The sequence below is a fragment of the Mesoplodon densirostris genome, chromosome 17, assembly GCF_025265405.1.
Source record: "Mesoplodon densirostris isolate mMesDen1 chromosome 17, mMesDen1 primary haplotype, whole genome shotgun sequence".
In the NCBI taxonomy this organism is placed as follows: Eukaryota; Metazoa; Chordata; class Mammalia; order Artiodactyla; family Ziphiidae; genus Mesoplodon; species Mesoplodon densirostris.
This window is the reverse complement of record NC_082677.1, coordinates 1,303,205-1,328,916: the sequence shown is the minus strand read 5'-3', so window position 1 is coordinate 1,328,916 and position 25,712 is coordinate 1,303,205. Positions and strand designations below refer to the sequence as shown.

Here is a 25,712-nt window from a genome sequence, read left to right as displayed (position 1 = left end):
AGAAAAAAAAAAAAAAAAGAAGTAATGCATCTGAGATGGCCATCTCACGGGGTGAAAAGTGGAGAAGTAACTTTGGAGTAATTAGTAATATTGGTCCTTGATTTTATTTTATTTATTTTTTTAAATTTTATTTATTTATTTATTTTTGGCTGTGTTGCATCTTCATCGCTGCTCACGGGCTTTCTCTAATTGTGGCGAGCGGGGGCTACTCTTCGTTGCAGTGCGCAGGCTTCTCATTGTGGTGGCTTTTCTTGTTGCGGAGCATGGCCTCCAGGCACACGGGCTTCAGTAGTTGCAGCACGCAGGCTCAGTAGTTGTGGCTCGCGGGCTCAGTAGTTGTGGCTTGCGGGCTCTAGAGCACAGGCTCAGTAGTTGTGGCACACGGGCTTAGTTGCTCCACAGCATGTGGGATCTTCCCGGACCAGGGCTCGAACCCGTGTCCCTTGCATTGACAGGCAGATTTTCAACCACTGTGCCACCAGGGAAGCCCCCTTGATTTTAAATTAAACAGCAATTCTTCATTTTTTTCCTCAAGGCTAATATTCAGACATATGAGTTTAGTTATGGGTGGATTGACCAACTTTTCCAGCTCGGTCAAGCTGGTTATTGTTGGGGAAAGTGCTAGTACAGTTTCCTAGGGTTTTATCAGGTCATTGGGAGCTGTTAGTGGTAGATGTGTACCTCTTATTTGGCATTTAGATGATCGGAGACCTTAAAGAGAGTTTGGAGATGATCTAATTCAATCCCTTTATTTTACTTCTGAGAAAACTATTACTTGGAAGATCTGTATGGTTTGTCCAAGGATGGATATGCCTTTTATCTTTTTTCAGAGAGGATATGTAGGATAGAACGGTAACCTCTGAATCTATGTATCTAATAATTCCTATGTCTCCTGCATAGTTTCTTCAGATTTAGAAAGAGACAAAATAAATAGCTTAAACATCAACATTGAGCACGCTGTCTTGACACAGTTGACTCCAGTGTATTTTATTGATTTCAAAAGAACCAGCTTTTGATTTCACTTATTTTTCTCTATTGTTTTTCTGTTTTCTATTTCACTGATTTCTTGTCTGATATTATTTCCCTTTCTCTTTTACTTTGGGATTAACTTGCTCTTTTTCTAGTTTCTCAATATGCAAACTGAACTAATTGATTTGAGCCCTTTTTAAAGTGTTTATCCTATATATCTACCCCAAATACTGCTTTATTCACATCCCATGAATGTTGATATATTCTATTTTCATTTAAATTCAATTAAAATTATTTTCTAATTTCATTTTTCATTTCACCTTTGACCCATAGGTTATTTTATAAGTATACTATATAGTTTGCAGTTACTTGGGGATTTTTCAGATCTCTTTTTGTTACTGATTTCAAATGTAATTCCATGTGGTCAGAGAACATACCTTTATGACTTGTCCTTTAAAATGTATTCAGGCTTGTTTTATGGCCCAGAATGTTGTCTGTCTTTGAAGCGTTCCATGTGCATTTGAGAAAAATGTATTCTGTATTCAGCAGTGTATTTTGTTGTTTGTTGTTAGGTATTCTGTCATAATGCTCCATAAATGTCAGTTAAGGCAGGTTGGTTGATAGTGTCCGAATCTTCTGTGTTCTTGCTGATTTTCTGTTTGTTTTATCAATTAACTACTCAGAGAGGTATAACAATAATTGGATTTGTCTTTTTCTCCTAGTAGTTCTCTCAGCTTTTGCTTCATGTATTTTGCAGCTCCGTAATTAGGTACATAAAATGTTTAGGATTGTTGGGTCCTCTTCATGAATTGACCCTTTATCATTATGAAGTGACTTTCTTATCCTTGGTGCTATTGTTTGCTTTGAAATCTACTTTGGCAGATATTAACATGTCCACTAATCTTTCTTTTGATTAGTATTAGCATGGTATGTCCTTTTACTTTCACCTGTTTAATTTTTATATATATATATATATATATATATATTTTTTTTTTTTTTTTTTTTTTTTTTTTTTTGCGGTACACGGGCCTCTCACTGCCGGGGCCCCTCCCGTTGCAGAGCACAGGCTCCGGACGCGCAGGCTCAGCGGCCATGGCTCACGGGCCCAGCCGCTCCGCGGCACGTGGGATCTTCCCTGACCGGGGCACGAACCCGCGTCCCCTGCATCGGCAGGCGGACTCTCAACAACTGCGCCACCAGGGAAGCCCTAATTTTTATATTTAAAATGCATTTCTTGTAAGCAGCATATAGTTGGGTCTTGCTTTTTTAATCCAGTCTGAAAACATCTGCCCTTCCTTTTCTTTTTTTAAATTGAGCTTTAATTGACATATAACATTCATTTCAGGTGTCCAGCATGAGTCAATATATGTATGTATTGCAAAATAACCACCACAAGCAGATTAGTTAGCATCCATCACCACACATAGTTACAAAGTTCTTTCCTTGTGATGCAAACTTTTAAAATTTACTCTCTTAGCAACTCTCAAATACAACGATAGTCACCGTGCTGTACCATCTCTGCCTTTTAATTGGCCCATTTTGACCATTTGCATTTAACGTGATTGTTGATGTGGGTAACTTTAAGTCTTATCATTTGCTTTTTAAAAAATCTGTCCTGTCTGTTCTTTTTTCCCTTTTCCTCCTCATCCTGACTTCTTTTGAATTAATCCATTTTCAAAAGGTTTTAAATTATTTTGTATGATTCTGTTTTCTCTCCTTTGTTGGCTTATTAGCTGTAACTCTGTTATTTTAGTGGTTGCTTTAAGGTTTATAGCATACATATTTAATCTATCATAATCTACCTTCCATTGATATACCAGTTCACGTACAGTACCCTATAAAAGCGTTGTTCCATTTCTTCCCTCATAGCCTTTATGCTCTTGTTGTCAGCATTTTATATGCTATGGAACTAACACTATATTGCTATTATTTTGTTTAGACAGTTTATTATCTTTTAAAAATATTTAAATAAGTAAACAAATCTTAAATGTTTACCTAAGTAGTTATCATTTCTGGTATACTTCATTCTTTTTTATAAATCCGTATTTCCAACTGGTGTCATTTTCTTCTGCCTGAGGGCTTTCTTTAACATTTATTGTAATGCAGGTCAGTTGGTGATAAGTTATTTCTGCTTGTGTATGTCTGTAAAAGTTTTTATTTTGCCTTTTTTTTCAAAAAGCAGCTTTATCGAGGTATAATTTACATACCATAAAATTTATTTATTTGTAGTGATTTTTAGAAAACTTAACCAAGTTATGCAGTCATTACGACCATCCATTTTCAGAACATTTTTTATCACCCCAGTCAGATTCCTTGTGACCATTTGTGGTTCATTCCTGTTCCCATCCCCAGTCGCAGGCAACGCTAATCAGCGCTCTGTTTCTCTGCATGCCTTTTCTGGACATCTCACATAAAGGAAGTCAAACAGTAAGTGGTCTTTTGTGCCTGGTGTCTTTCACATGGTTTTGAGGTTCATCTGTATTGTAGCATATATGAGTATTTCTCCCTTTATTCTCTACTTCACATTCTAATTTGTATTTTTCTGTTTCTAAAATGCAGTTTTATTTAAGAATATATTTCTAGTAAGCCTCCACAGATCACTTGTGCATTGAATTAGAATATAAATAAAACCCATACACTTTATTACGTTTAAGTATTTTAAAAATCCTGCTTTTAAGATTTATAGTATGGTTGGGTCCAGTTCATCTTTGTATCCACTAGAGAATCTAGTTACTAGTAGACTTTCAATAAATATGTGTTGAATCAAATGGAATCATACTCCTGTAAACTCACTTGAATCATTTTTGAATATGTGGAACCAACATCCACAATAACAATTAAATTATAGTTACCAACATATATTTCAACATTCTTTGGGGTTAAAGGCTACATGATATTGCTTATTGGTTCTGCAGTCTCTGTTTTGGATTTTGAAACAATGATTCTTTGAAATTATGATGATCTGTTTTGAAAAAATCTGACTCCCTAAATCTCATCCTCAATAGAGGACATAATTATAGGAATGACATGAATTAGAGTATTTTTTAATGTTTTAATTTTGTTATTTCATATCTGTTTTTAGAGCTGGAGTGTAATACTTTTCTATGTAACTTGCCTTTTGAAAGCTATTGTTAAAAAAAAAAAGAAAGCTATAGTGTTCTGTAAACTTCATTATTTGCTTCTTCATTATCCTGGCCTTTTTCTTTTCTTTTTTTGAAGAACAATTTTTTTTCCTTATGACTGCTAGTGATTTAATCTGTCCTGGTAGCGTTTTCTGTTGATACTAGAAAGCAGATTGGTCTGAGATAACTCTATAGATAATACCCCAAAAAACCCAAGCCCAAACGAACAAAAAGAGCTTTTATATTTTCTTCCATATAAACTGAACTTTCTTTGGGCCTTTACTGCTTTCTTATAAGTCAAGGAATATGGAGAGGTGCTGGACAACTTAGAAACCAGGTTAGACTATTTGGAAGAACAACATTATGCCCTAGTCACATGGATAAAACTTTTTTTCTCTGCTGGTCACTTCCACTTTGTGGCAAAGAAGACGTCGCATGCTAAACTCCAGCCTCTAATGTCTGTTTACTTGACATCTCTGCTCATATATCTTAGAGGCATCTCGGACTTATTGTCCAAAACAAAACTCTTTTGAGTTTTTTTCTCTCTGCTGAACTGCTCCTCCTATCTTAGCTCAGTAAATGGCAGTTTCATCCTTTCAGTTCCCTGGTTGAAAAGTCATTTTACATCCCATTAATCAGCAAATCCTGTCATTAAGTGTACCAAAATCCAGTTGCTTCTCACCACCACCACTGCAGCTATATTTCTTCAAGCCACCATGATCTCTGTCGTGTGTAGTAGATTGAAAAACATGGCCACAATAATTTGTACTTCCTCCCAAGAGGTGGAGTCTGTTTACCCACTCAGTGAATCTGGGCTGGCTTTGTACTTGTTTTGACTAATAGAACGTGGTGGGAGTGATGTGTGAGATCTGGAGCCTAGGCTCAAAACAGCATGCGTCTTTCATGTTAACTCTTCTGGAACGTTCTGGTCGCCGTTCAGGCTGGACCATATGGAGAGAGAGGCCAAGGCAGGATGCGTTAAGCACCAAAGTGCCTGACGTGTGGGTGAGCTCCTGCCCCAGTCTAGCTGCCTGTTGACTGCAGCGTGTAGAAAAACAGCCCAGCTGATCACAGCCTGAACTGCTGATCCACGCGATTGTAGGAAATAATAAATGGTGGTTGTTTAAAGTCACTAAAGTTGGGGGACTTCCCTGGTGGTCCAGTGGTTAAGACTCCACACTTCTACTGCAGGCGGTGCAGGTTCAACCCCTGGTTGGGGAGCTACGATCCTGCATGCTGTGCTGTGTGGCCAGAGAAAAAATGATCATAAAGTCACTGAGTTTGAGGTGGTTTGTTATGCCACGTTATCACTTATATTATTGTAGCACCCTTAGGTCTTTTTTTTTTTTACACCTTTATTGGAGTGTAATTGCTTTACAATAGTGTGTTAGTTTCTGCTGTATAACAAAGTGAATCAGCTATACGTATACATCTGTTCCCATATCTCTTCCCTCTTAAGTCTTGTCTCTTCCTCTTTTCACCCCGATCTTCCCACCTGCACCCTGTCTTCCACAAAGCAGCCAGAATGATCCCTTTAAAGCTAATACCAGCTTTGTCACTCGTCCAGTGAAAGCCCTGGCTGGCCCCCTCTCCTGTTCGGCGGGGCTCCTCACGTCCTCCCCGTGGCCTCTTCCCCTCGTTACTTCTCTGACGTAATTTCCTTTCCACTCTTGCAGTTGCTCTGCAGCTGCCACACTGGCCTCCTTGCTGCACCGTTCTGCTTGTTGAATGATCTCAGTAACTTATTTAGCCTCTCTGAACTGGTCCCTGTGGTATAAAGCGGGGTAATGCCTGTCTTACAGAATCATGTAACGTTCTTAGCAGGGTGAGCTTTCAGATGTTACTGGGGGTGGGGAGAAACGTAAATAGCCACGAGCATCCTTTTCCTCGCCTTCCCTTTTCGGCAGGAAGTGTTTTTGTTTTCTAGTTCTTAGAGTTGTGTTCCCCCCCCCATGCCCACACACAGTCTTCTTAAGTGAGTGAAGGAGCACATTCTCCCCCTTTTTAAAACACTGGCTGCATTGGAAGATCATACTGTAAACGTGGGTTCGTGTTTTGCTATGAGCGTGTGGTGGTGTCAGTAGTGTGCATGTGGGAGGACTGTTGTCAAAGGGGGCGGCCCGCCACCCCACTGTCACGTGGGACTCTAAGAAGGTCAGTACCTGCTGCTATTCCTGGGAGCAGATAAGCTACACAGATTTACATACTGCAACATGCAGCACGTCTTCTTGAGCAGATGGGCACCTACACGAAATAACCGAAATAGTCACAGGTAATGGGGATTATGGTTGTATGAAGCATAGCTTTCTCTCCGACAGAGATCCATAAGCCTTGATGATAAGCTTGTTTTAATTGTTTTTGAACCATTTCTCTTCTCGCTGTTCCTTCACTCTTCCCGGTGCTGCGTGATGCTTACTAACGTGAACCTTGGCCCACCCAGTCGGACTCATAGGCGGGACAGTGATTATTAACTAATTGAACAAACATGAGCTTATGAAATGTGAAGTCTTCAGGGAAGCCTTTTAAACTAATTGCATGGAAAGGATGTCATCAGCACCTGAAGGAAATGACACCAGCACACAAATTGTTAACAGTGTGCGTCAGAGGTGGCAGCGTTAAGATAGGAGGTGTGGCGTCGTGGCTGTGGCTCGCATCGTGTACCCGTGTGACCTGGCCTCCTGACGGCCCGCTCTTCCCCCACCCTCCAGAAAGCCGGAGCGAATCTCTTAAAGCCCAAGTCAAGATCCTTGGTCCTCAGCGTGCTCCGGGCTTCCGCCTTTGCTCTTAATGAAATCCAGAGCTCTTTCCGTAGCCTGCGAGGGGCCCTTAGTGCCTGGCCCCGCCCCTGCGTCTGACTCATCTCTTCCTTCTCTCGTTCTGCTTCAGCCAGCCAGCCCTCCTTGCATCTCTCAGGCCTTGCATGGTCCCACCTGAGAACCTTTGTCCTTATCTTCCTTCTGCCTGGAATGCTTTCCTCCCGGATTTCCACAAGCCTAGCTCTCTCACTTCATCTAGATTTCTTTTGAGATATTGCCCCATCAAAGAGGCTTTCCTGACTACCCTATATAAAATAAGAACTTCCTGGGCTTCCCTGGTGGCGCAGTGGTTGAGAGTCCGCCTGCCGATGCAGGGGACACGGGTTCGTGCCCCGGTCCGTGAAGATCCCACGTGCCGCGGAGCGGCTGGGCCCGTGAGCCATGGCCGCTGAGCCTGCGCGTCCGGAGCCTGTGCTCCGCAACGGGAGAGGCCACAGCAGTGAGAGGCCCGCGTACCGCAAAAAAAATAATAATAATAAGTACTTCCTCTTTCACTTTGTCCTTACCCTGCTTTGTGGTTCCTCATAGCACTTATTATTTCCTGACATGTAGTTGTTTGTGTTTCTCCCCTGATAAGTGTGTTCACTGCTTTATTTCCAGCACCTAAAACAGGTCCTGTGTAATGTGTACTCAATAGATTCATTGAATGAGTGAATTAATTGTGTTTCTGCCACTTCCCGTCCTAGTACAAGAGGGAGAATTGGAATGTATTCACAGAGTAGATAACCCACAATTTCAAATACAGATACTCTCCTGACCTTAAAAACATCTCTATGTTTATTTCAACCTAATTAAAATGTGAATTTTGTTTAAGAAAAAAAAAATCTCTGTTATTTTAGTAATGTAACAAACATGGAATGTTTACAGTGTTCCAGGTACTGTATTTGACACTGTGAATTCAAAAATGTATAAATGCACATTGTCAGATTCATTTGGACTTTATATAATAGTCTATCGTTATTTTCACAGTGCTTATTTGCACATTACACATTTTAAGAAGCCCTGCTATAACTAAGTATGTAACTTTGTTTAATCCAGTATTTTTCGAAATTCTTTTTTGCCATAGAATTCTTTTTTCATGAAACATCTATTTAAATCCTTTTAGACTTAGACAGTTGTTGACCTTTGGGAACAAAGCTCCATTAGTGGTGTTGGGGGTGGTAAGTGATCAGAACTGAAGGGACTTGTGCCTCTGAAGGAAGTGGTGTTAGCAGTGGATGTAAAGGGTAATAACTAATTCCTTCTACTTTTGTTACTTGATTCATCATATTAATACATTTAGAAAGAAAAATCATTATTTCTATAGATGCCAAAAAGGTATTTGAAAAATCCAACATCCATACCCGATTAAAAACATAATAAAATACGAGTGAGTGGATACCTTTCAGACAAAATTGCACACACACAAAATACTTAATTTCCACTAACACCAGCAGTAAATACGTATCACTATGTCCATTGCTGTGTATTGAATAACATTGTATTGATAAAACCAGTTACCACATTCAATCAAGAGAGAATAATTAGAAGCATAAGACATTGGAAAGGAAGTGGGAAAGCTATTTCTACATGCAGATGACGTGATAGTGTATGTTGAAAAGCCAAGGGAGTCAATGACAACAGAACACCTAAAGAAAAGGAATGGAGTAAAATGGCAGGATATAGAATTAGCAAACAAAACGCAATACTTTCTATATGTACACGATAAAGAAAATAATGAATAATTGAAAATACGGTAGAAGTCAAGTCTCCATTTCCAATAACATCAAAAAGATAAAATACTTGGGCTTCCCTGGTGGCGCAGTGGTTGAGAGTCCATCTGCCGATGCAGGGGACACGGGTTTGTACCCCGGTCCGGGAAGATCCCACATGCCGCACAGTGGCTGGGCCCGTGAGCCATGGCCGCTGAGCCTGCGCGTCCGGAGCCTGTGCTCCGCAACGGGAGAGGCCACAACAGTGAGAGGCCCGCATACCGCCAAAAAAAAAAAAAAAATTGTGTACCAATTGTATGGTATGATGTGTGGACAGACATATTGGCCAATGGAGTAGAATAGAATGTCCAGAAATAAACAGTAAATATAGAAATTTAGAATAAAGTAGCACCTCAAATCACAGAGGAGAAAGTGGGACAACTGGATAGATATCTGATAAGAGATAAAATTGGGTCCATATCATACTGTATTCCAAGGTAAACTACAAATGGATAAAATATTTTTTGTTATATTTTATACTTTTTATTTTAAAATAATTTTAGACTTGTGAAAAATAGTACAAAGTATTTTCATATATCCTTCACCCAGATTCCCTAAAGGTTATCATTTGCTACACGCTTTATCATGTATTCATTCTGTCTCTGAAATATTTGAGAGTAAGTTGCAGACCTTATGTCCCTTTACCTGTAAATACGTCAGTGTTTGTTCTAAAAACAAGAGTGTCTTAGTCTGTTCAGGTTCTTTAACAGAATACCGTAGACTTATGTTGGTGGCTTATAAACAGTAGAAATTTATTTATCACTTAGGGAGACTGGAAGTCTAAGATCAAGGTGCCAGCAGGGGTCTGGTGAGGGCTCACTTCTTGGTTCATAGATGGCCATCTTTTCACTGTATTGTCACATGATGGAAGGAGTGAGGGGGTCTCTTTCTTATTAGGGCACTAATCCCATTCATGAGAGCCTCACTCTCATGATGTAATCACTTCCCAAAGGCCCCACCTTCAAATACTATCACACTGGGCCTTAGGATTTAACATGAATTTTGGGGGAACACAAACATTCAGTCTATAGCAGAGAACATTCTCTTACATAATCAGAGTACAGATACCAAGATCAGGAAATTAGCATGATAAAATGCTACTCTCTAATCTGTAAGCCTTACTGGGACTTCTCCAGTTGTCCCCCTAAACCGTTCTGCTCCACGGGCCAGGCCAGGCTTACACATTGCAGTTAGCTCTCAGGTCTCTCTTGTGTCCTTTGATCTGGAAGAGCTCCTCGGTCTTGTTTTGTGTTTCATGACCGTGACATTTTTGAAGAGTACAGGCTTCTTGTGTAGAATGTCCGTCAGATTAGGTATGTCTGATGTTTCCTCATGTATACATTTTATAGCATGAATACCACAAAAGTAATGCTGTGTCATTGATTGTACTGTCTTGGGAACTGTTTACTTTGGTCACCACATAAGCTGGTATCTGCCAAGTTTCTCCATTCTGTAAAGGTACAGTTTTCCTTGTAATTAATAAGTATTCTGGTAGACCCAGACAACCCACACGTATCCCTCTTTGAGGAAGGACTTGCTCAGTTGTGGCACGTGCGGTCAGCAGACAGCTTCCAGCAGTCAGCTCTCCGGCTTGTTCAGTGTGACTCAGCTCACCCAAGGTCACACCCTTCCTGGGCGGTGTCATCCAGTGCTGAGTGAGAAGGGGTGGACTTCTTCAGAGCTCCCTGCCTGTGGCCAAAGCTTGGATAGGCCTGCACTACAGTGAGACGTCTACCTCTGCCCAATTCTGCTTCCCCCACCTCCGTTCACATGTGCTGATCCCTAGTGAGTAGCTTGCACCCCAAACTGTCTCAGCACCTGATTCCAGAGAACCCAACCTGAGACAAGTATCTTTGTGGGAAAATCTGTTCATGATTACTTGCACTTACTCTTTTTTAGCATCTATTGAGGACTCTTGCTTGAAACAGTTACTGTGCTGGTTGCCAAATGGTGATTTTTTAAATTCTATGATATCTTCTACGTTTAATAATTAGAATTAAACTGAAAGGAAGAGCTTTCCCTCCTCCCCATTTATTTATTTATTCATTCATTTACATCGTCGTGCTCTCATGGATTCTTATTTTATGGGTTATAACATATCATTTATTTTTTTTATTTTTTTTTTTGCTGTACGCGGGCCTCTCACTGCCGTGGCCTCTCCCGTCGCGGAGCACAAGCTCCGGACACACAGGCTCCGCGGCCATGGCTCGCGGGCCCAGCCGCTCCGCGGCACGTGGGATCCTCCGGGATCGGGGCACGAACCCGCGTCCCCTGCATCGGCAGGCGGACTCCCAACCACTGCGCCACCAGGGAAGCCCCATATCATTTATTTTTTATAAATTGTTTATTTATTTATTTATTTTTGGCTGCGCTGGGTCTTTGTTGCTGCACGCGGGCTTTCTCTAGTTACAGTGAGCAGGGGCTACTCTTCATTGCAGTGCGCGGGCTTCTCATTCAGGTGGCTTCTCTTGTTGAGGAGCACGGGCTCTAGGCACGCAGGCTTCAGTAGTTGTGGCTCATGGGCTCTAGAGTGCAGGCTCAGTAGTTGTGGCGCATGGGCTCAGTAGCTGTGGCTCACGGGCTCTAGAGCACAGGCTCAGTAGTTGTGGTGCACGGGCTAAGTTGCTCCATGGCATATGGGATCTTCCCGGACCAGGGCTTGAACCCGTGTCCCCTGCATTGGCAGGCCAGTTCTTAACCACTGCGCCGCCAGGGAACTCCCTGTATCGTTTATTTTGTTGCTCAAATTGTCCCAGATTTAGCCAGTAGGAACCCTTTCAGTTTGGTTCCTGTGTCCTTGTGACACGTCACCATCATTTTTCTTTCCTTATCTTCAGGCGCCAGGAGATTTTTTTTAGGCTTATCTGATACTTTTCCTACCCCTGGAACCTGCCATTTCAAAATGGACCAAATGTGAATATAAAAAATAAGAACCTTCCATCACTAAGAGAAAACATGGCTGGATGATCTTACAACCAGGGAGTGAGGAAAGCCTGATTTAAAAAAAAAAAAAAAAAATGGATGTGACATAGTTCATAGGGGAAAAAAAACAAAAATGACTTATAAACATATGAGAAGATTCTTACCCTAATTTATTTAATGCAAAGTAAAATTACCCTGTAGTATCAAAAGTCTGAAAATATTTTATTGTAGAGAAATAAGCAGCCTCATGCATTGCTTGTAGGAGTATCAAAATGTTACAACCCCTATAATTGAGTTTGGGGAAAGCAGACAGATTTACTTTCAGTCCAGTAATCCCACTGTTAGAAATCTACACTGAAGATAAACTTCCACAAGTAAACAACACATGCATAGGGTTATCCATTGCTGCACTGTTTGTAACAGCAGAAGATTGGAGACAACCCAGATGGCTATCAATAGAGGCCTGGTTGTATAACTGGAACACCCACACAGTAGAACACCATGCAGTGCTTTACAAAGGAAACAATGGTTGTCTCTGTGTACTAATGTGTAGTGATTTCTAGGGTATAAGTGAAAAAAGCAAGGTGTAGACCAAAATATATAAAGGAAGAAATTAGAAATACATACTTACTTGCTTATTTTGCTAAAAGAAATAGTGGAAGGATAAAACAAACACTAATAAAAATGATTATCTGGGGTGAGGGGGTGAGGAGTGAAAGCCAGGCCTTTATGAGTACCTTTTTACATAGTTTTAACTTTTAAACATTTATATTTGTTACATATCCAAAATAAAAATAAAACAGAGGGGTAAAAGCAAACTGTAAAATTTGAAATCATGAAACGAACTTAATTTTATGAAGTTGATACTATAACTACACAGAGGAAAGAATTATTTCAAGTGAGTTTTGAAAGTAACACAGGACTCCTTAGTTGGATGTAGTTTAAAGCCAAAACAGAATAAAACAAAAAAAAAACTGCAAAGAAATCTTAAACTAGTATGTAGTTTTTAAACTGTTTTATGTATATTTTAGTTTAAACTGAATAAATAAGTAAATTACTTAGGAACTAAGATTTTCATTGTGAAAGTAAAGAGATACAAATATAATGCCAAGAAATTAAGGAAAAAACTCTGTAATGTTCTATTTGAATTGGAAATATCAGTGTGAATATAAATATAAATGTATAGGGCTTCCCTGGTGGCGCAGTGGTTGAGAGTCTGCCTGCTGGTGCAGGGGACACGGGTTCGAGCCCTGGTCTGGGAGGATCCCGCATGCCGCGGAGCGGCTGGGCCCGTGAGCCACAGGTACTGAGCCTGTGCGTCTGGAGCCTGTGCTCCACGGCAGGGGAGGCCGTGACGGTGGGGGGCCCATGCACCGCGATGAAGAGTGGCCCTGCTTGCCACGGCTGGAGAAGGCCCTCGCACAGAGGCAGGGACCCAACACAGCAAAAATAAATAAATAAATTAATAAAAACTCCTACCCCCAGGGCTTCCCTGGTGGCGCAAGTGGTTGAGAGTCCGCCTGCCGATGCAGGGGACACGGGTTCGTGCCCCAGTCTGGGAGGATCCCACATGCCGCGGAGCGGCTGCGCCTGTGAGCCATGGCCGCTGAGCCTGCGCGTCCGGAGCCTGTGCGCCGCAACGGGAGAGGCCACAACAGTGAGAAGCCCGCGTACTGCAAAAAATAAAAAAATAAAAAAAAAAACCTCCTACCCCCAACATCTAAAAAAAAAAAAAAAATAGAAGCCCAGTGATATTTAAAAAAAAAAAAAAAAAAGTATAATACTCCTTCTGTAACCCAAAGGGCCTAAAAGCAATGAAACTCCAGGAGCTGTGAGCACCCTGAGAATTCAAAGCTTGGTTTCTAAATATCATTAAAAGGAACCAGTGACCCTTGAAGAAGTGGCTAATGTCAGGTCCAGGGGAGGAAAATATAAAATGAGCCTGGGACATCTTGTGCTGTGCAGGGAAGTGCTCAGAGACTAATGGGATGATCAAGATGCTACAGGAGTCAGGTGGAAGAGGCATTAGCCAAGTGAGACAATTTGAACATAAAAATAACGAGTGCACTTGATGACACATTGAGTAAATAAAATCCGTAAGTTTCTGTATTGATATTCAAGAAGAAAAAAACTAAATTTATTTGCTAACAGTGGAGATGAATTTTTTAAATTAATCAGTTTATTTATTTATTTTTGGCTGCATTGGGTCTTTGTTGCTGCGTATAGGCTTTCTCTAGTTGCAGCAAGCTGGGGCTACTCTTCGTTGCAGAGCGCGGGCTTCTCATTGCGGTGGCTTCTCTTGTTGCGGAGCATGGGCTGTAGGCACAGGCTTCAGTAGTTGTGGCACACGGGCTCAGTGGTTGTGGCGCACAGGCTCAGTAGTTGTGGTGCACGGGCTTAATTGCTCCGCAGCATGTGGGATCTTTCCGGACCAGGGCCTGAACCCGTGTCCGCTGCATTGGCAGGTGGACCCTGAACCGCTGCACCACCAGGGACATCCTGGAGATAAATATTATACCAAAATCTTATTCTGAATATGGGTAATTAAAGAGAAATTTTTATTTTTGTATATTTTTGTACTGCCTTTTTAGAATGACTCTAGTTCATCTCCAGTGAGGGAAAGCTCTTTACAGAAGAATGCCAGCTTAAAACTATGGAAGTAAATAATAGAGGGCTTTTAATGGTGATTTCTAATTCTACGAAATAATAGATTCAGGCAAGGCATATCAGTGGATGCTAAAACCGTTAGGGGAAGAAGATATTCACATACCCTTAATGTTTTACTCCACAAAAGATTTCGTGATTGTCAAAGTGAAAAGTGGACCTTTACAAAGGAGACATTTGGTGGTCACTACCTTACCAAACGGCCCAAACGTAGCATCACTGATAGTGACAAACTTAAATAATGTGTCTCCTGAGTATCTCCTTAAATACTATACAGTGCCCAGATGAGTATTCTTGTCCATCCTCTTCCCCCTGCTCCCTCAAATTATACTCAAGACATTAGACTTTGAATGGAATGGTAGGAGGAGGAGGAGGTTGGGGTAGACGAAGAAGTGAAGGACACCAAAAAGAAACAAGTTCAGAATGTAGCACATTTCACAAGACATCTGGCCTCCTCTCGTCAAAAAGTCACTGTCTTTTGGGATTCTGGGAAGATGATGGTAACGGTTTATTATTTTTGAGTCTCCCCCAGATCACTGCATATAAACAGAACAACTTGAATTGTATCTACAACAAAACCAGTTTGCTAGAGAATGAGGATGAGCTTTTAGACAACCCAAATGACTACAGAGACCGCACCTTAAACTATGATGGGAACATCAGTCACGTACGTGTGTTCTTATAGACCTAAGTGAGGAGGGTTTAAGGAAGAGAAAAATATAATTTGTAATGGTTATGTGCTCTAACAAAGTATATATGGTACCGCTATTAGAGAATGTAGAGCATATATGCAACAAGTTATTTAAACCTTTCAATAATCATATTACAGGCAATACTAATGGTCTCATTGATTGAAATAATATCAGGCATCTTATCTGACCACAATACTATGAGACTAGAAATCAACTACAAGAAAAAAACTGCAAAAACAGAAACAAGTGGAGGCTAGAAAATATGCTACTAAACAACCAATTGATCACTGAAAAAATCAAAAAGAAATATGGAGACAAATGAAAACGAGCCCACAGCGATCCACAATCTATGGGCTGCAGCAACAGCAGTTGTAAGGGGGAAATTCATAGTGATAAAAGCCTACCTCAGGAAACAAGAAACATCTCAAATAAGCAACTTAACCTTATGAGAAAGGATGAGAAAAACAAGAACAAAACCCAAAGTTAGTAGAAGGAAAGAAGTAAAAAATCAGAGCAGAAATAAATGAATTAGACACTTAAGAAAATAGAACAGGTCAATGAAACAAAGAGCTGGTTCTTTGAAAATATTTTTTAAAATTGACAAACCTTTAGCCAGACTCATAAGAAAAAAAGGGCCTGAATCAATAAAATCAGAAATTAAAAAGAAGTTAAAACTGACACCACAGAAATAAAGGAGATCATAGCAGATTATTACGAACAACAATATGCCAATAAAGTGGATAACCTAGAAGAAGTAGACAGATTACTAGAAGTGTACAATCTCCCAAGGCTGAACCAAGAAGAAATGGAAAATATGAACAGGCCAATTACCAGTAATGAAATTGAATCAGTAATAAAAGAAATCCCCAACAAACAAACGTCCATGACCAGATGGCCTCACAGGTGAATTCTACCAAATTTGAGAAGACTTAATACCTATCCTTCTCAAACTATTCTAAAAAACTGCAGAGGATGGAGTGCTTCTGAACTCATTCTGTGAGGCCAGTATCATCACCCTGATACCAAAACCAGACAAAGATATCACAAAAAAGGAAAATCACAGGCCAGTATCGCTGATGGACATAGATGGAAAAATCCTCAACAAAATATTAGCAAGTCAAATTCAACAATACATTAAAAGGATCATTTACCATGATCAAGTGGGGTTTATTCCAGGGATGCAAGGATAGATCAGTATCCACAAATCAGTGTGATACATGATATTAACAAATTGAAGAATAAAAACCATATGATCATCTCAACAGATGCAGAAAAAGCTTTTGACAAAATCCAACATCCATTTGTGATAAAAACTCTCCAGAAAGTGGGTATAGAGGGAACTTACCTCAACATAATAAAGGCCATATATGATAATCCCACAGCTAATATCATACGCAACAATGAAAAGCTGAAATCATTCCTCTAAGGTCAGGAACAAGACAAGAATGCCACTCTCATGATTTTTATTAAACATAGTATAGGAAGTTCTAGCCACAGCAGTCAGAGAAGAAAAAGAAATAAAAGGCACCCAAATAGGAAAGTAAGAGTAAAACTGTCACTGTTTTCAGACTACATGGTACTATACATAGAAAATCCTAAAGACCCCAGCAAAGAAACTACTAAAGCTCATCAATGAATTTGGTAAAGTTGCAGGATACAAAACAAATATCAGAAATCTGTTGCATTTCTATATAGTAACAACAAACTAACAGGAAGAGAAATTAAGGAAACTTGCATTTACCATCGCATCAAAAAAAAAAAAAAAAAAAACCTAGGAATAAACCTTCCTAAGAAGATAAAAGATCTGTACTCAGAAAACTATGAGATACTGATGAAAGCAATTGAAGATGACACAAACAGATGGAAAGATGTATTATTTTCATGGATTGAAAGAATTAATATTGTTAAAATGACCATACTACCCAGGCAATCTACGGATTTAGTGCAATCCCTATCAAAGTACCAAGGGCATTTTTCATAGGACTAGAACAAATAAGTTTAAAATTTGTGTGGAGACACAAAAGACCCCAAATAGCCAAAACAATCTTGAGAAAGAACAGAGCTGGAGGAATTACGCTCCCTGACTTCAGACTATACTACAAAGCTACGGTAATCAAAACTATGGTATGGCACAAAAACAGACACATAGATCAACAGAACAGGATAGAGAGCCCATAAATAAACCCACTCACTTATTGTTAATTAACCTATGACAAAGGGGGTAAGAATATATAATGGGGAAAAGACAGTCTCTTCAAAAGTGGTGCTGAAAAAACTGGACAGCTACATGTGAAAGAATGAAATTAAAACATTTTCTCGCACCATGTACAAAGATAAACTCAAAATGGATGAAAGATCTAAATGTAAGACCTCAAACCATAAAACTTCTAGAAGAAAACATAGGCAGAACACTCTTTGACATAAATTGTGTCAGTATTTTTTTGGATCTATCTCCTAAGGCAAAGAAAATAAAAGCAAACATAAACAAATGGGACCTAATTAGGGGACTTTCCTGGTGGTCCAGTGGTTAAGACTCTGCGCTTCCACTGCAGTGGGTGCAGGTTAGATCCCTGGTCAGGGAACTAAGATCCTGCATGCTGCGAGGTATGGCCAAAAAAAAGGAAGGAGGGGAACTAATTAAACTTACAACTTTTGGACAGCAATGGAAACCATTGATAAAATGAAGAGACAAGCTACTGCATGGCAGGAAATATTTACAAATGATATGACCAATAAGGGGTTAATATCCAAAATATATAAATAGCTCATACAACTCAACATCAAAAAAAAAAACCTGATTAAAAAATGGGCAGAATGAGCCCATTAAAAAATGGGCACATGAAAAGATTCTCAACATTGCTAATCATTAGAGAAATGCAGATCAAAACCACAGTGAGATATCACCTCACACTTGTCAGAATGTGTATCATCAAAAAGACCACAAATGACAAATATTGGCAAGGATGTGGAGAAAAGGGGGACCCTGTACACTGTTGGTGGGAATGGAAATTGGTGCAGACACTGTGGAAAACAGTATGGAGGGTCCTCAAAAATTAAAAATAGAACTACCATATGATCCAGCAGTTCTACTCCTGGGTATATATTCTAAGAAAATGAAAACACTAATTTGGAAAGATACATGCACCCCAGTGTTCATAGCAGTATTACTCACAATAGCCAAGATATGGAAGCAACTTAAGTGTCCATCAACAGATGAATGGATAAAGAAGATGTGGTATATATATTACAATGGAATACCACTTCATCATGAAAAATAAGGAAATTTTGCCATTTGCAACAACATGGATGGAACTGGAAGATATTATGCTTAGTGAAATAAGTTAGAGGAAGATACTATATATTATTCCTTATATGGGGAATCTAAAAAAAAAAAAAAAACTAGTCAGTATAACAAAAAAGAAACAGACTCACAGATATAGGAGAACAAACTAGAGGTTACCAGTGGGGAGAGGGAAGGGAGGAGGGGTAACAACTGATGGAGGATTAAGAGGTACAAATGACTATAAAATAAGCTACAAGGATATATTGTACAGCACAGGGAATATAGCCAATGTTTTATAGTAACTATAAATGGAGTATAATCTTTAAAAATTGTGAATCATTATGTTGTACACCTGAAACATATAATATTGTAAATCAACTATACCTCAATTTTTAAAATGCTGATTTATAATTGCATCAACAAATTAAATAAAAGGGATAAATCTAACAAAATATGTGCAAGGTTTGTGTATTGATCAGGTAAAATCTAAAGTGAAGAGATATGCTGTGATCATGGAATGGAAGACAATATTATAAGGATATCAGTTCTTTCTAAAGTGATCTATAGAGTCAATACAATACCAGCCAAAAATCCCAGCAGGCTTTTTTTTTTAATCAAAGATGAGCTTAAAATTTATATGGAAATGCAAAGGACCTAAAATAGCCAAAACACTTTAGAAAAAGAAGCTGGAGGGGTCATACTGTCTGATTTCAGGATTTTCTAAAGCTGCTTGGAATCAAGTCAGGGTGGTGTTAGAGTAGGAGTGGACTATAGATCAATGGGGCAGGCTAGAGACTTCAGAAATAAACCCTTACAAATATAGCTGATTAATTTTCATGAGACGATCCAAGGTAACTCAGTAGAGAAAGTATAGTTTTGTTGGCTAACGATATTGGAACTATTGTCCATCTCTAGGCAAAAAAATTAACCTCAATCCTCACTTCATACCATATTTTTTTTAATCAGCATTTAAAATCTATTACAGACCTAAATGTAAAACCTATAAACCTTATAGAAGTGAACATATGAGAAAGTCTGTGAGACCTTCGGTTGGCAAAGATGTAGAGAAGACCCATCTTTAGAACTGGAAATTTTAGAACTGAAAAATACGATAGCCAAATTAAAAAACTCATAAAAGTCTGCTCAGTAGCAGAATGGAGAGGGCAGAGGAAAGAATCAGTGAACTTAAAGTTGGAATAAAAATTACCCAGTGTGAACAACAGAAGAAGTTAAACTGAGAAATAAAAATGAATAGATCATCAGGGACTTGTGAAACTATTAAAAAAAACATCTAAACTATGTGTCATCAGAATTCCAGAAGGAGGGAAGAATGAGAGTGTGGCCGAAAAAGTACTTGAAGGAATAATAGATTAGATTTTTGCAAATGTGATGAAAGACGTAAACCTACAGGTTCTAGAAGCTGAGTGAATGCTAAACAAGATAAAGAAGTCCATGCCAAGACACATCATAACTAAACTTGCGAAAACTAAAGACAGATAAAATCTTGAAAACAGTGACAAAAGCTTACCTTACCTATGGGGGAAAGTTAGAACAACAGCAGGTTTTTCATCAGAAACTGTGGAGGCCAAAAGGAAGTGCCCTGGCGTTTTTCAAGTGTTAAATGAAAAGAACTGTCAACCCAGAATCCTGTATCCAGCAAATATTCTTCCCTCAAGGTTGAACGTTGGCAATTACAGATTGTCAGCACATCCTTACATTGTAAGTATGCAAAGCAAAAACAGGATGAAGGCAGTAATATGGCTTTCTCCTCACATGCTTCTCACTTGTCAAGGAAGAAAAAGCTTTTTCCACCATAACTTTTCCTTTTCCAAAGATGTAGCCATTAGCCAAAACTGTATCACATGGCCACAGTAGATGCAAAGGATGGTGGTAAAGTGAGAGTGTCTGGGACTTTTCAGTCTCACTTAGTGGGGAGTTGGTGAGAAAAGGGGGCAGTTAAGCAGAGAAGAGCATGTGGCCAGCTCTCGGGTCCACAGAGAAACTGAAAGTTAGATGAATACTATCTGCAAATGAGATACATCGTCACTGACATGATGGAAAGAAGGACATTCATCATACCTTTACAAGGCACATGGAACCATTAGTGTGTGTAATGTTTTTTATAGTTCTGACTTTATCATCAAAAGAATGTTTAAAACTATATTGGGATCCTCAGAAAACGGAATATCCCTCTGTGAGCCCAGAGGCTCTGCAGACGACCCAGTGCTCGTTGTCCCTAACTATCCTTTGTGTAGTCGGAGGGGCAGCTAACAGATCCTGAGGGCTGGTTCCACTCCACCCTGTGCCAGGCATTGGTGACTCTGTCGTGTCCCTTCCTCCAAGAAAAATCTGGAAGGAACTACAGATTAGAAACTAGTGATTACATACCAGTGTCAGGAGTGTTAGGATAAGGGAATTATATAGTGCTGTGGGAACGTATGCTAAGGAGATTTATTTACCCCACTCCTGTGGTCAGGAAAGCCCTCTTGACGAAGTAGTTCTGGTCATTCTTGGTTTGTCTAGCTTTGTTTTTGGTATGGAACAATTTTGTTGTTTCCTGTAGTTGCGTGCTGTCTTAGTGGAAAGTTGGAAGAGGCAGCCACGAGAAACTGTTAGCCAGATGCAATTTAAATCAGAACTCTGCTCTGACAAGTGTGATCACACAGTATGTTATCAACTTTTGATCTTTACTAATATGATTACTAAAAATGGTATCTTCATGTAGTTTTACTTTGGATTTCTGTTACGAATGAGGTTGACCATCTTTTTTATGTTTGAGATGTTTGTATTTCCTTTTCTGTGAAAAAGTGGGTTGTTTAAAACAAACTCTTATTGATTTGTAGCTACTCTTTAAACAGAGAAATTAGTTTTTAGTCCATAGTAAGAATTGTGAATATTTTTTCCTAGTTTCTTGTTGTCTTGTAGTGATTTTTTTCGAGCGTTTATTTTTACTTCTATGCAGTCAAATATATCAATATTTTCCTATGGCTTCTGTGTTCTGTGTCATACTCTGAAATACCTACTCAGCTCCAAAAGTGTATATATTTTAAAATTTCCCTTGTTTCATGTTGTACACACATTATTTTGTTTTTATTTTTATTTTTTGCATTTAAATCTTTGATACATTTGGGATTTATCCTGACCTGTGTTGTGAATCTCAGTGGTACCTTTTTTCAACATGGCCTCCCATGTATTCTGATGCTGTTTACTGGCTCTGTCCACACTGATTTGAAATCCCGTGTTTATCATATCGTGAATATGCATTTGGTTCCATTTGGGAGCTTTCTGTTCTGTTCCAGAGATCTATTTATTCATGAGCCGGTACAAGTGTTTTAATAATTGGGGCATTTGTAATATTTTTAAAATACTGTGCTCTAGGATCTGACTTGACTAGACCTACTTCATTATTCATCTCTTTCAGAATTTTCCTACTTCATCATGTAAGTTTATTTTTCCACAAATGAACTTTGGAATCTGACTGCTTAAAAAATAAAAGTACTTTTATTGAGATGACACTAAATTTATAAGAATAACCTCAGGAGAATTGTCATTTTAATAATGACTCTTCTATGTAAGAATATAAGCCTTTCCACTTGTTCAGATTTTTATCAGTGTCCCTCGGAGACATCAAAATGTTTCTTTTTGTATAGATCTTGCTCAATTCTTACATTTATTCCTAGGAACATTATTTTTTTTTTTTTTTTTTTTTTTTTTTTTGCTGTACGCGGGCCTCTCACTGCTGTGGCCTCTCCCGTTGCGGAGCACAGGCTCCGGACACACAGGCCCCGCGGCCATGGCTCGCGGGCCCAGCCGCTCCGCGGCATGTGGGATCCTCCGGGATCGGGGCACGAACCCGTGTCCCCTGCATCGGCAGGCGGACTCTCAACCACTGCGCCACCAGGGAGGCCCTATTTTTTTAGGTGGCTTTTAAATAGAACTTTCTTTTATTATAACTTCTACATAATGATTACGTGTATATTGGGAATCTACTGATTTCTGTATATCAGTTTTTGTACACTATCACCTCTTATAATAGTTTTTCAGTTGGTTTTCTTTGAGTATAAAAAATGTAGTCATATAATCTACAAGTAGTGATACATATGTCTTCTTTTCAGTTTCTATACAATTACTTTATTTCTCTTTTATAATTGTGTGGCTATTGTAGTGCTTCCCAATCATTTCATATCATGGCACGTAATGAAAATTAAATTTTTAGTAGTGTACACTAGCATAAAGGGGAAATGCTTTGTGAGGCCAGAGGGGACCAGCCCAGGGTTTAACTACCCCAGACCATAGCTGAATGACCTAAGATGGGCTGGAAAAAACCTTATGCCTCTCTGAAACAATGTTTAAAAAAAAAAAAAAAAAGTAATGATCATGAACCTGCTTGTTATGTTCCTGGCTTTAGTGGGAATACTTCTATTGTGTTTTCTCATTAAATTATGTTGGTTTGGGGATTGAGATAGATATATTTTAGTTTATTAAGGAAGTATCCAGATACTCCTATTTTATCAAGAGATTTTAGTCAAAAATGGATATTGAATTAATAAACATTTCTTAAGCATTGTTGCTGTGTGCCAGGCTTTGGAACTAAAATACTGAATAAAATGAAACACACTCCAGGAAAGAATACAAGTCCAAGTAGACTTGAGTTCAGATTTTTAAAAAAATTAATTTTACTTATTTATTTTTGGCTGTGTTGGCTCTTCATTGCTGTGCACGGGATTTCTCTAGTTGCAGCGAGGGGGGGCTACTCTTCGTTGCGGTGTGTGGGCTTCTCATTGCGATGGCTTCCCTTGTTGCGGAGCATGGGCTTCAGTCGTTGTGGCACGAAGGCTCAATAGTTGTGGCTCACGGGCTTAGTTGCTCCGCGGCACGTGGGATCTTCCTGGACCAGGGCTTGAACCTGTGTCCCCTGCATTGGCAGGCGGATTCTTAACCACTGCACCACCAGGGAAGCCCTTGAGTTCAGATCTTATCTACACAGCATGTACTAGCTCTGTGACCTCAGGGACGTCCTTTAATTATTTTGAGTCTTAGTTTATTTATCTGTAAGTGGGAACTAGTGATAACTGTTAGGGTTGTTATTGTTCTAAGACATGACTCCACACTAACGCAGTCCAGCAGGGTGAGACAGACATGTCAACAAGTAATTGCGAAGCATGAGGTGGTATACGGTAGGATGGAGGGGTGCGCAGCCTTGAAATACAGGAGGGACCCGCTCTGCCCAGAGTGGGACTCAGGAAGGCTTTGCCAAGGAGGGATGTACACACCGGGTCTTGGAGGGTGAATGGGGGAGGCAACAGTGTGGGAAACAGCTTTGATGTGTTTAGGAAACTGCAGTTTTTTCCAGGATAACTAGACCGTGGGTGTGGGCAAATGACAAGAGACTGGAGAGGCGGACAGATTGTAGATCACAGAGGGCCTACGGTGTTTGCTACTCTGAAGACTGTGGACTTTTTTCTGTAAGTGACGGGTGGGTGTTGAAGAGTATTCCATCTTCAGATTTGCTGGTGGTGAGGATGTGTTAAACTGCGAGTAGAGTTGCTTTAAGCTATGGCATTTGAGAAGGTCCTAAAACAAGGCAATGGGAGAAATGGGAGGGGGAGGCGGAAGTGAAGAGACTTAGGTGGTAGAATCAACAGGACCCAGAGGCCACTGGACGATCCAGAGCGGAGGAATAAGGAGCAGTTCCCAGGGTTACAAACTAGGAAGAAAAGTGCTCTAAAAATCACAGGATAAGTTCCTCTTTTTTCTTTTTCCCTGTGGAAAAATAACAGTGTGTTTTGTGTGTAGCTTTTACAAAAAGTTTGGTAAGTTACATCACAGACTACTTAATTAAGTGCCATATGAGTGCCATAGAGGAGAGTTCTCCTCATTCTGTAGGCAGCATTAAGAGCTAAAGAAAACATAACTATAACCATATTGATACACTTAAAATTAACAAAGGTCTGAAGAAAAATTTTAGTGTGATTGCAATGTTTATGGTAAAGAAGAATTTGAATTTTAGTGTTTCCATGGTTTTTGAGTGTGCAATTCTGAATTTGCATTATTGTTTACATTTTATAACTAAATTTTATGTTTATGAAAACGATATTAAGGTGAATAGTCAACCTGAAATAAAGTTTACATACAAGTGTTTAAAATATATTCACTGTGTTTTCTTCTATTTTAGTTACACTTTCTGGAAATGGAGAAAACGGTAAGGCACTTTTAACTTTCACTCTCAAGTTAAGTAGACTACTTATGGTATCTTAATTACAACCCATATACTTGTTATTTAGTGATGACTGTGTGTGTTTTGGTTTCCAGAAAGAAGATATATATTCTTAAAGCTTAAGTGATTAAAAGGAGATGTGTTATTAGATTTATTTTTATACATTCAGTATATTCTCATTTGTGTTATTTATGTAAATTGATTATTTTGTAAGGCATCTAGTACCCAAACTTCTTTGATGTATTTATATACATATTTTTGCCTTGTATATTCTTTAGAACTCTTTATAGTAGTGGTTCAAAGATTTTTAATACCAGTTCTAGCTAAGTTTGAGGAGGAGGTGTTTCATGATGTCTGAATTTTATTGGTGGTTCTCTTGTTTATGCATTTGTTTAAAATAGTACTTTACTACTCATAGTCATTTAATTAAGTAACCAGACTCTGAATTTGTAAATTATATTACTAGTTCATTTTGAAATGGAATTAAAGTTTTAATGACTAGTCAAAGAGACAGTGTCTGGAGAGAAAAATCATTACTCAAAATTTTATTGAGATAAAAGAAAATTTTAAGTCCTTTGAGATCAAATTTCAAAAATAAAATTTGATTTGAGATATGAAAATCCAGAGGATTTCTAAAACAGTTGAATAGTTAGAAACTTTTTTTGTGGTGGTGGTTGTTTTTTTGGCCGAGCTGCATAGTTTGCAGGATCTTAGTTCCCGGACCAGAGATTGAACCCGTGCCCCCTGCAGAGGAAGCACTGAGTCCTATCCACTGGACCGCAAGGGAAGTCCCTAGAAATTCTTAATAAATATTCTTATTGTTGAAAATAGAAGGTGTTAAGCATGTAAATCTCAAGTTGACTTTGGATCTAATTTCTCAGTAACAGAACAAATATAGACTCAATCTTGGTAGGCTTGTTTTTCTTGCTTAAAATCAAAACTGTTTCCTGTGTGTTGAAAGCACAGATATAGAAAGCAGAGAATTTCTGAAGCTGTTATAAAAGAACTTTTAACTTGGATCATTATTTCTTGGGACTACTTTCCCCATGTCTTTCAGAGAGTCTTTCAGTAAAGTTTTTTGTCTGCTTATTTGTTTGTTTCTTAATTCAGTTACAGGTGATTTTTGAGTCAGACTTTTTTTTTCTTTTTTTTTTTTTTTTTTCTCCTTGCGGCACACGGGCCCCTCACCACTGCGGCCCCTCCTGTCGCGGAGCACAGGCTCCGGACACGCAGGCCCAACAGCCACAGCCCACGGGCCCAGCCGCTCTGCGGCACG

At 39.2% G+C, this 25,712-nt stretch overlaps 1 protein-coding gene across 4 annotated transcripts in view; it reads left to right on the top strand.

Annotated features, from left to right (window-relative positions):
* ZDHHC20 (zinc finger DHHC-type palmitoyltransferase 20) overlaps positions 1 to 25,712 on the top strand; it is a 74,142-nt gene that overhangs the window by 3,475 nt on the left and 44,955 nt on the right. For 3 of the 4 annotated variants that reach the window (XM_060079847.1, XM_060079846.1, XM_060079848.1), the window contains exon 2: positions 24,395 to 24,421. In XM_060079847.1, coding sequence (XP_059935830.1) covers positions 24,395 to 24,421 — 27 coding nt within the window. Of the gene's footprint in view, positions 1 to 23,572; positions 23,685 to 24,394; positions 24,422 to 25,712 lie in introns of all 4 variants that reach the window. The other variant, XM_060079849.1, reaches the window with a different exon arrangement.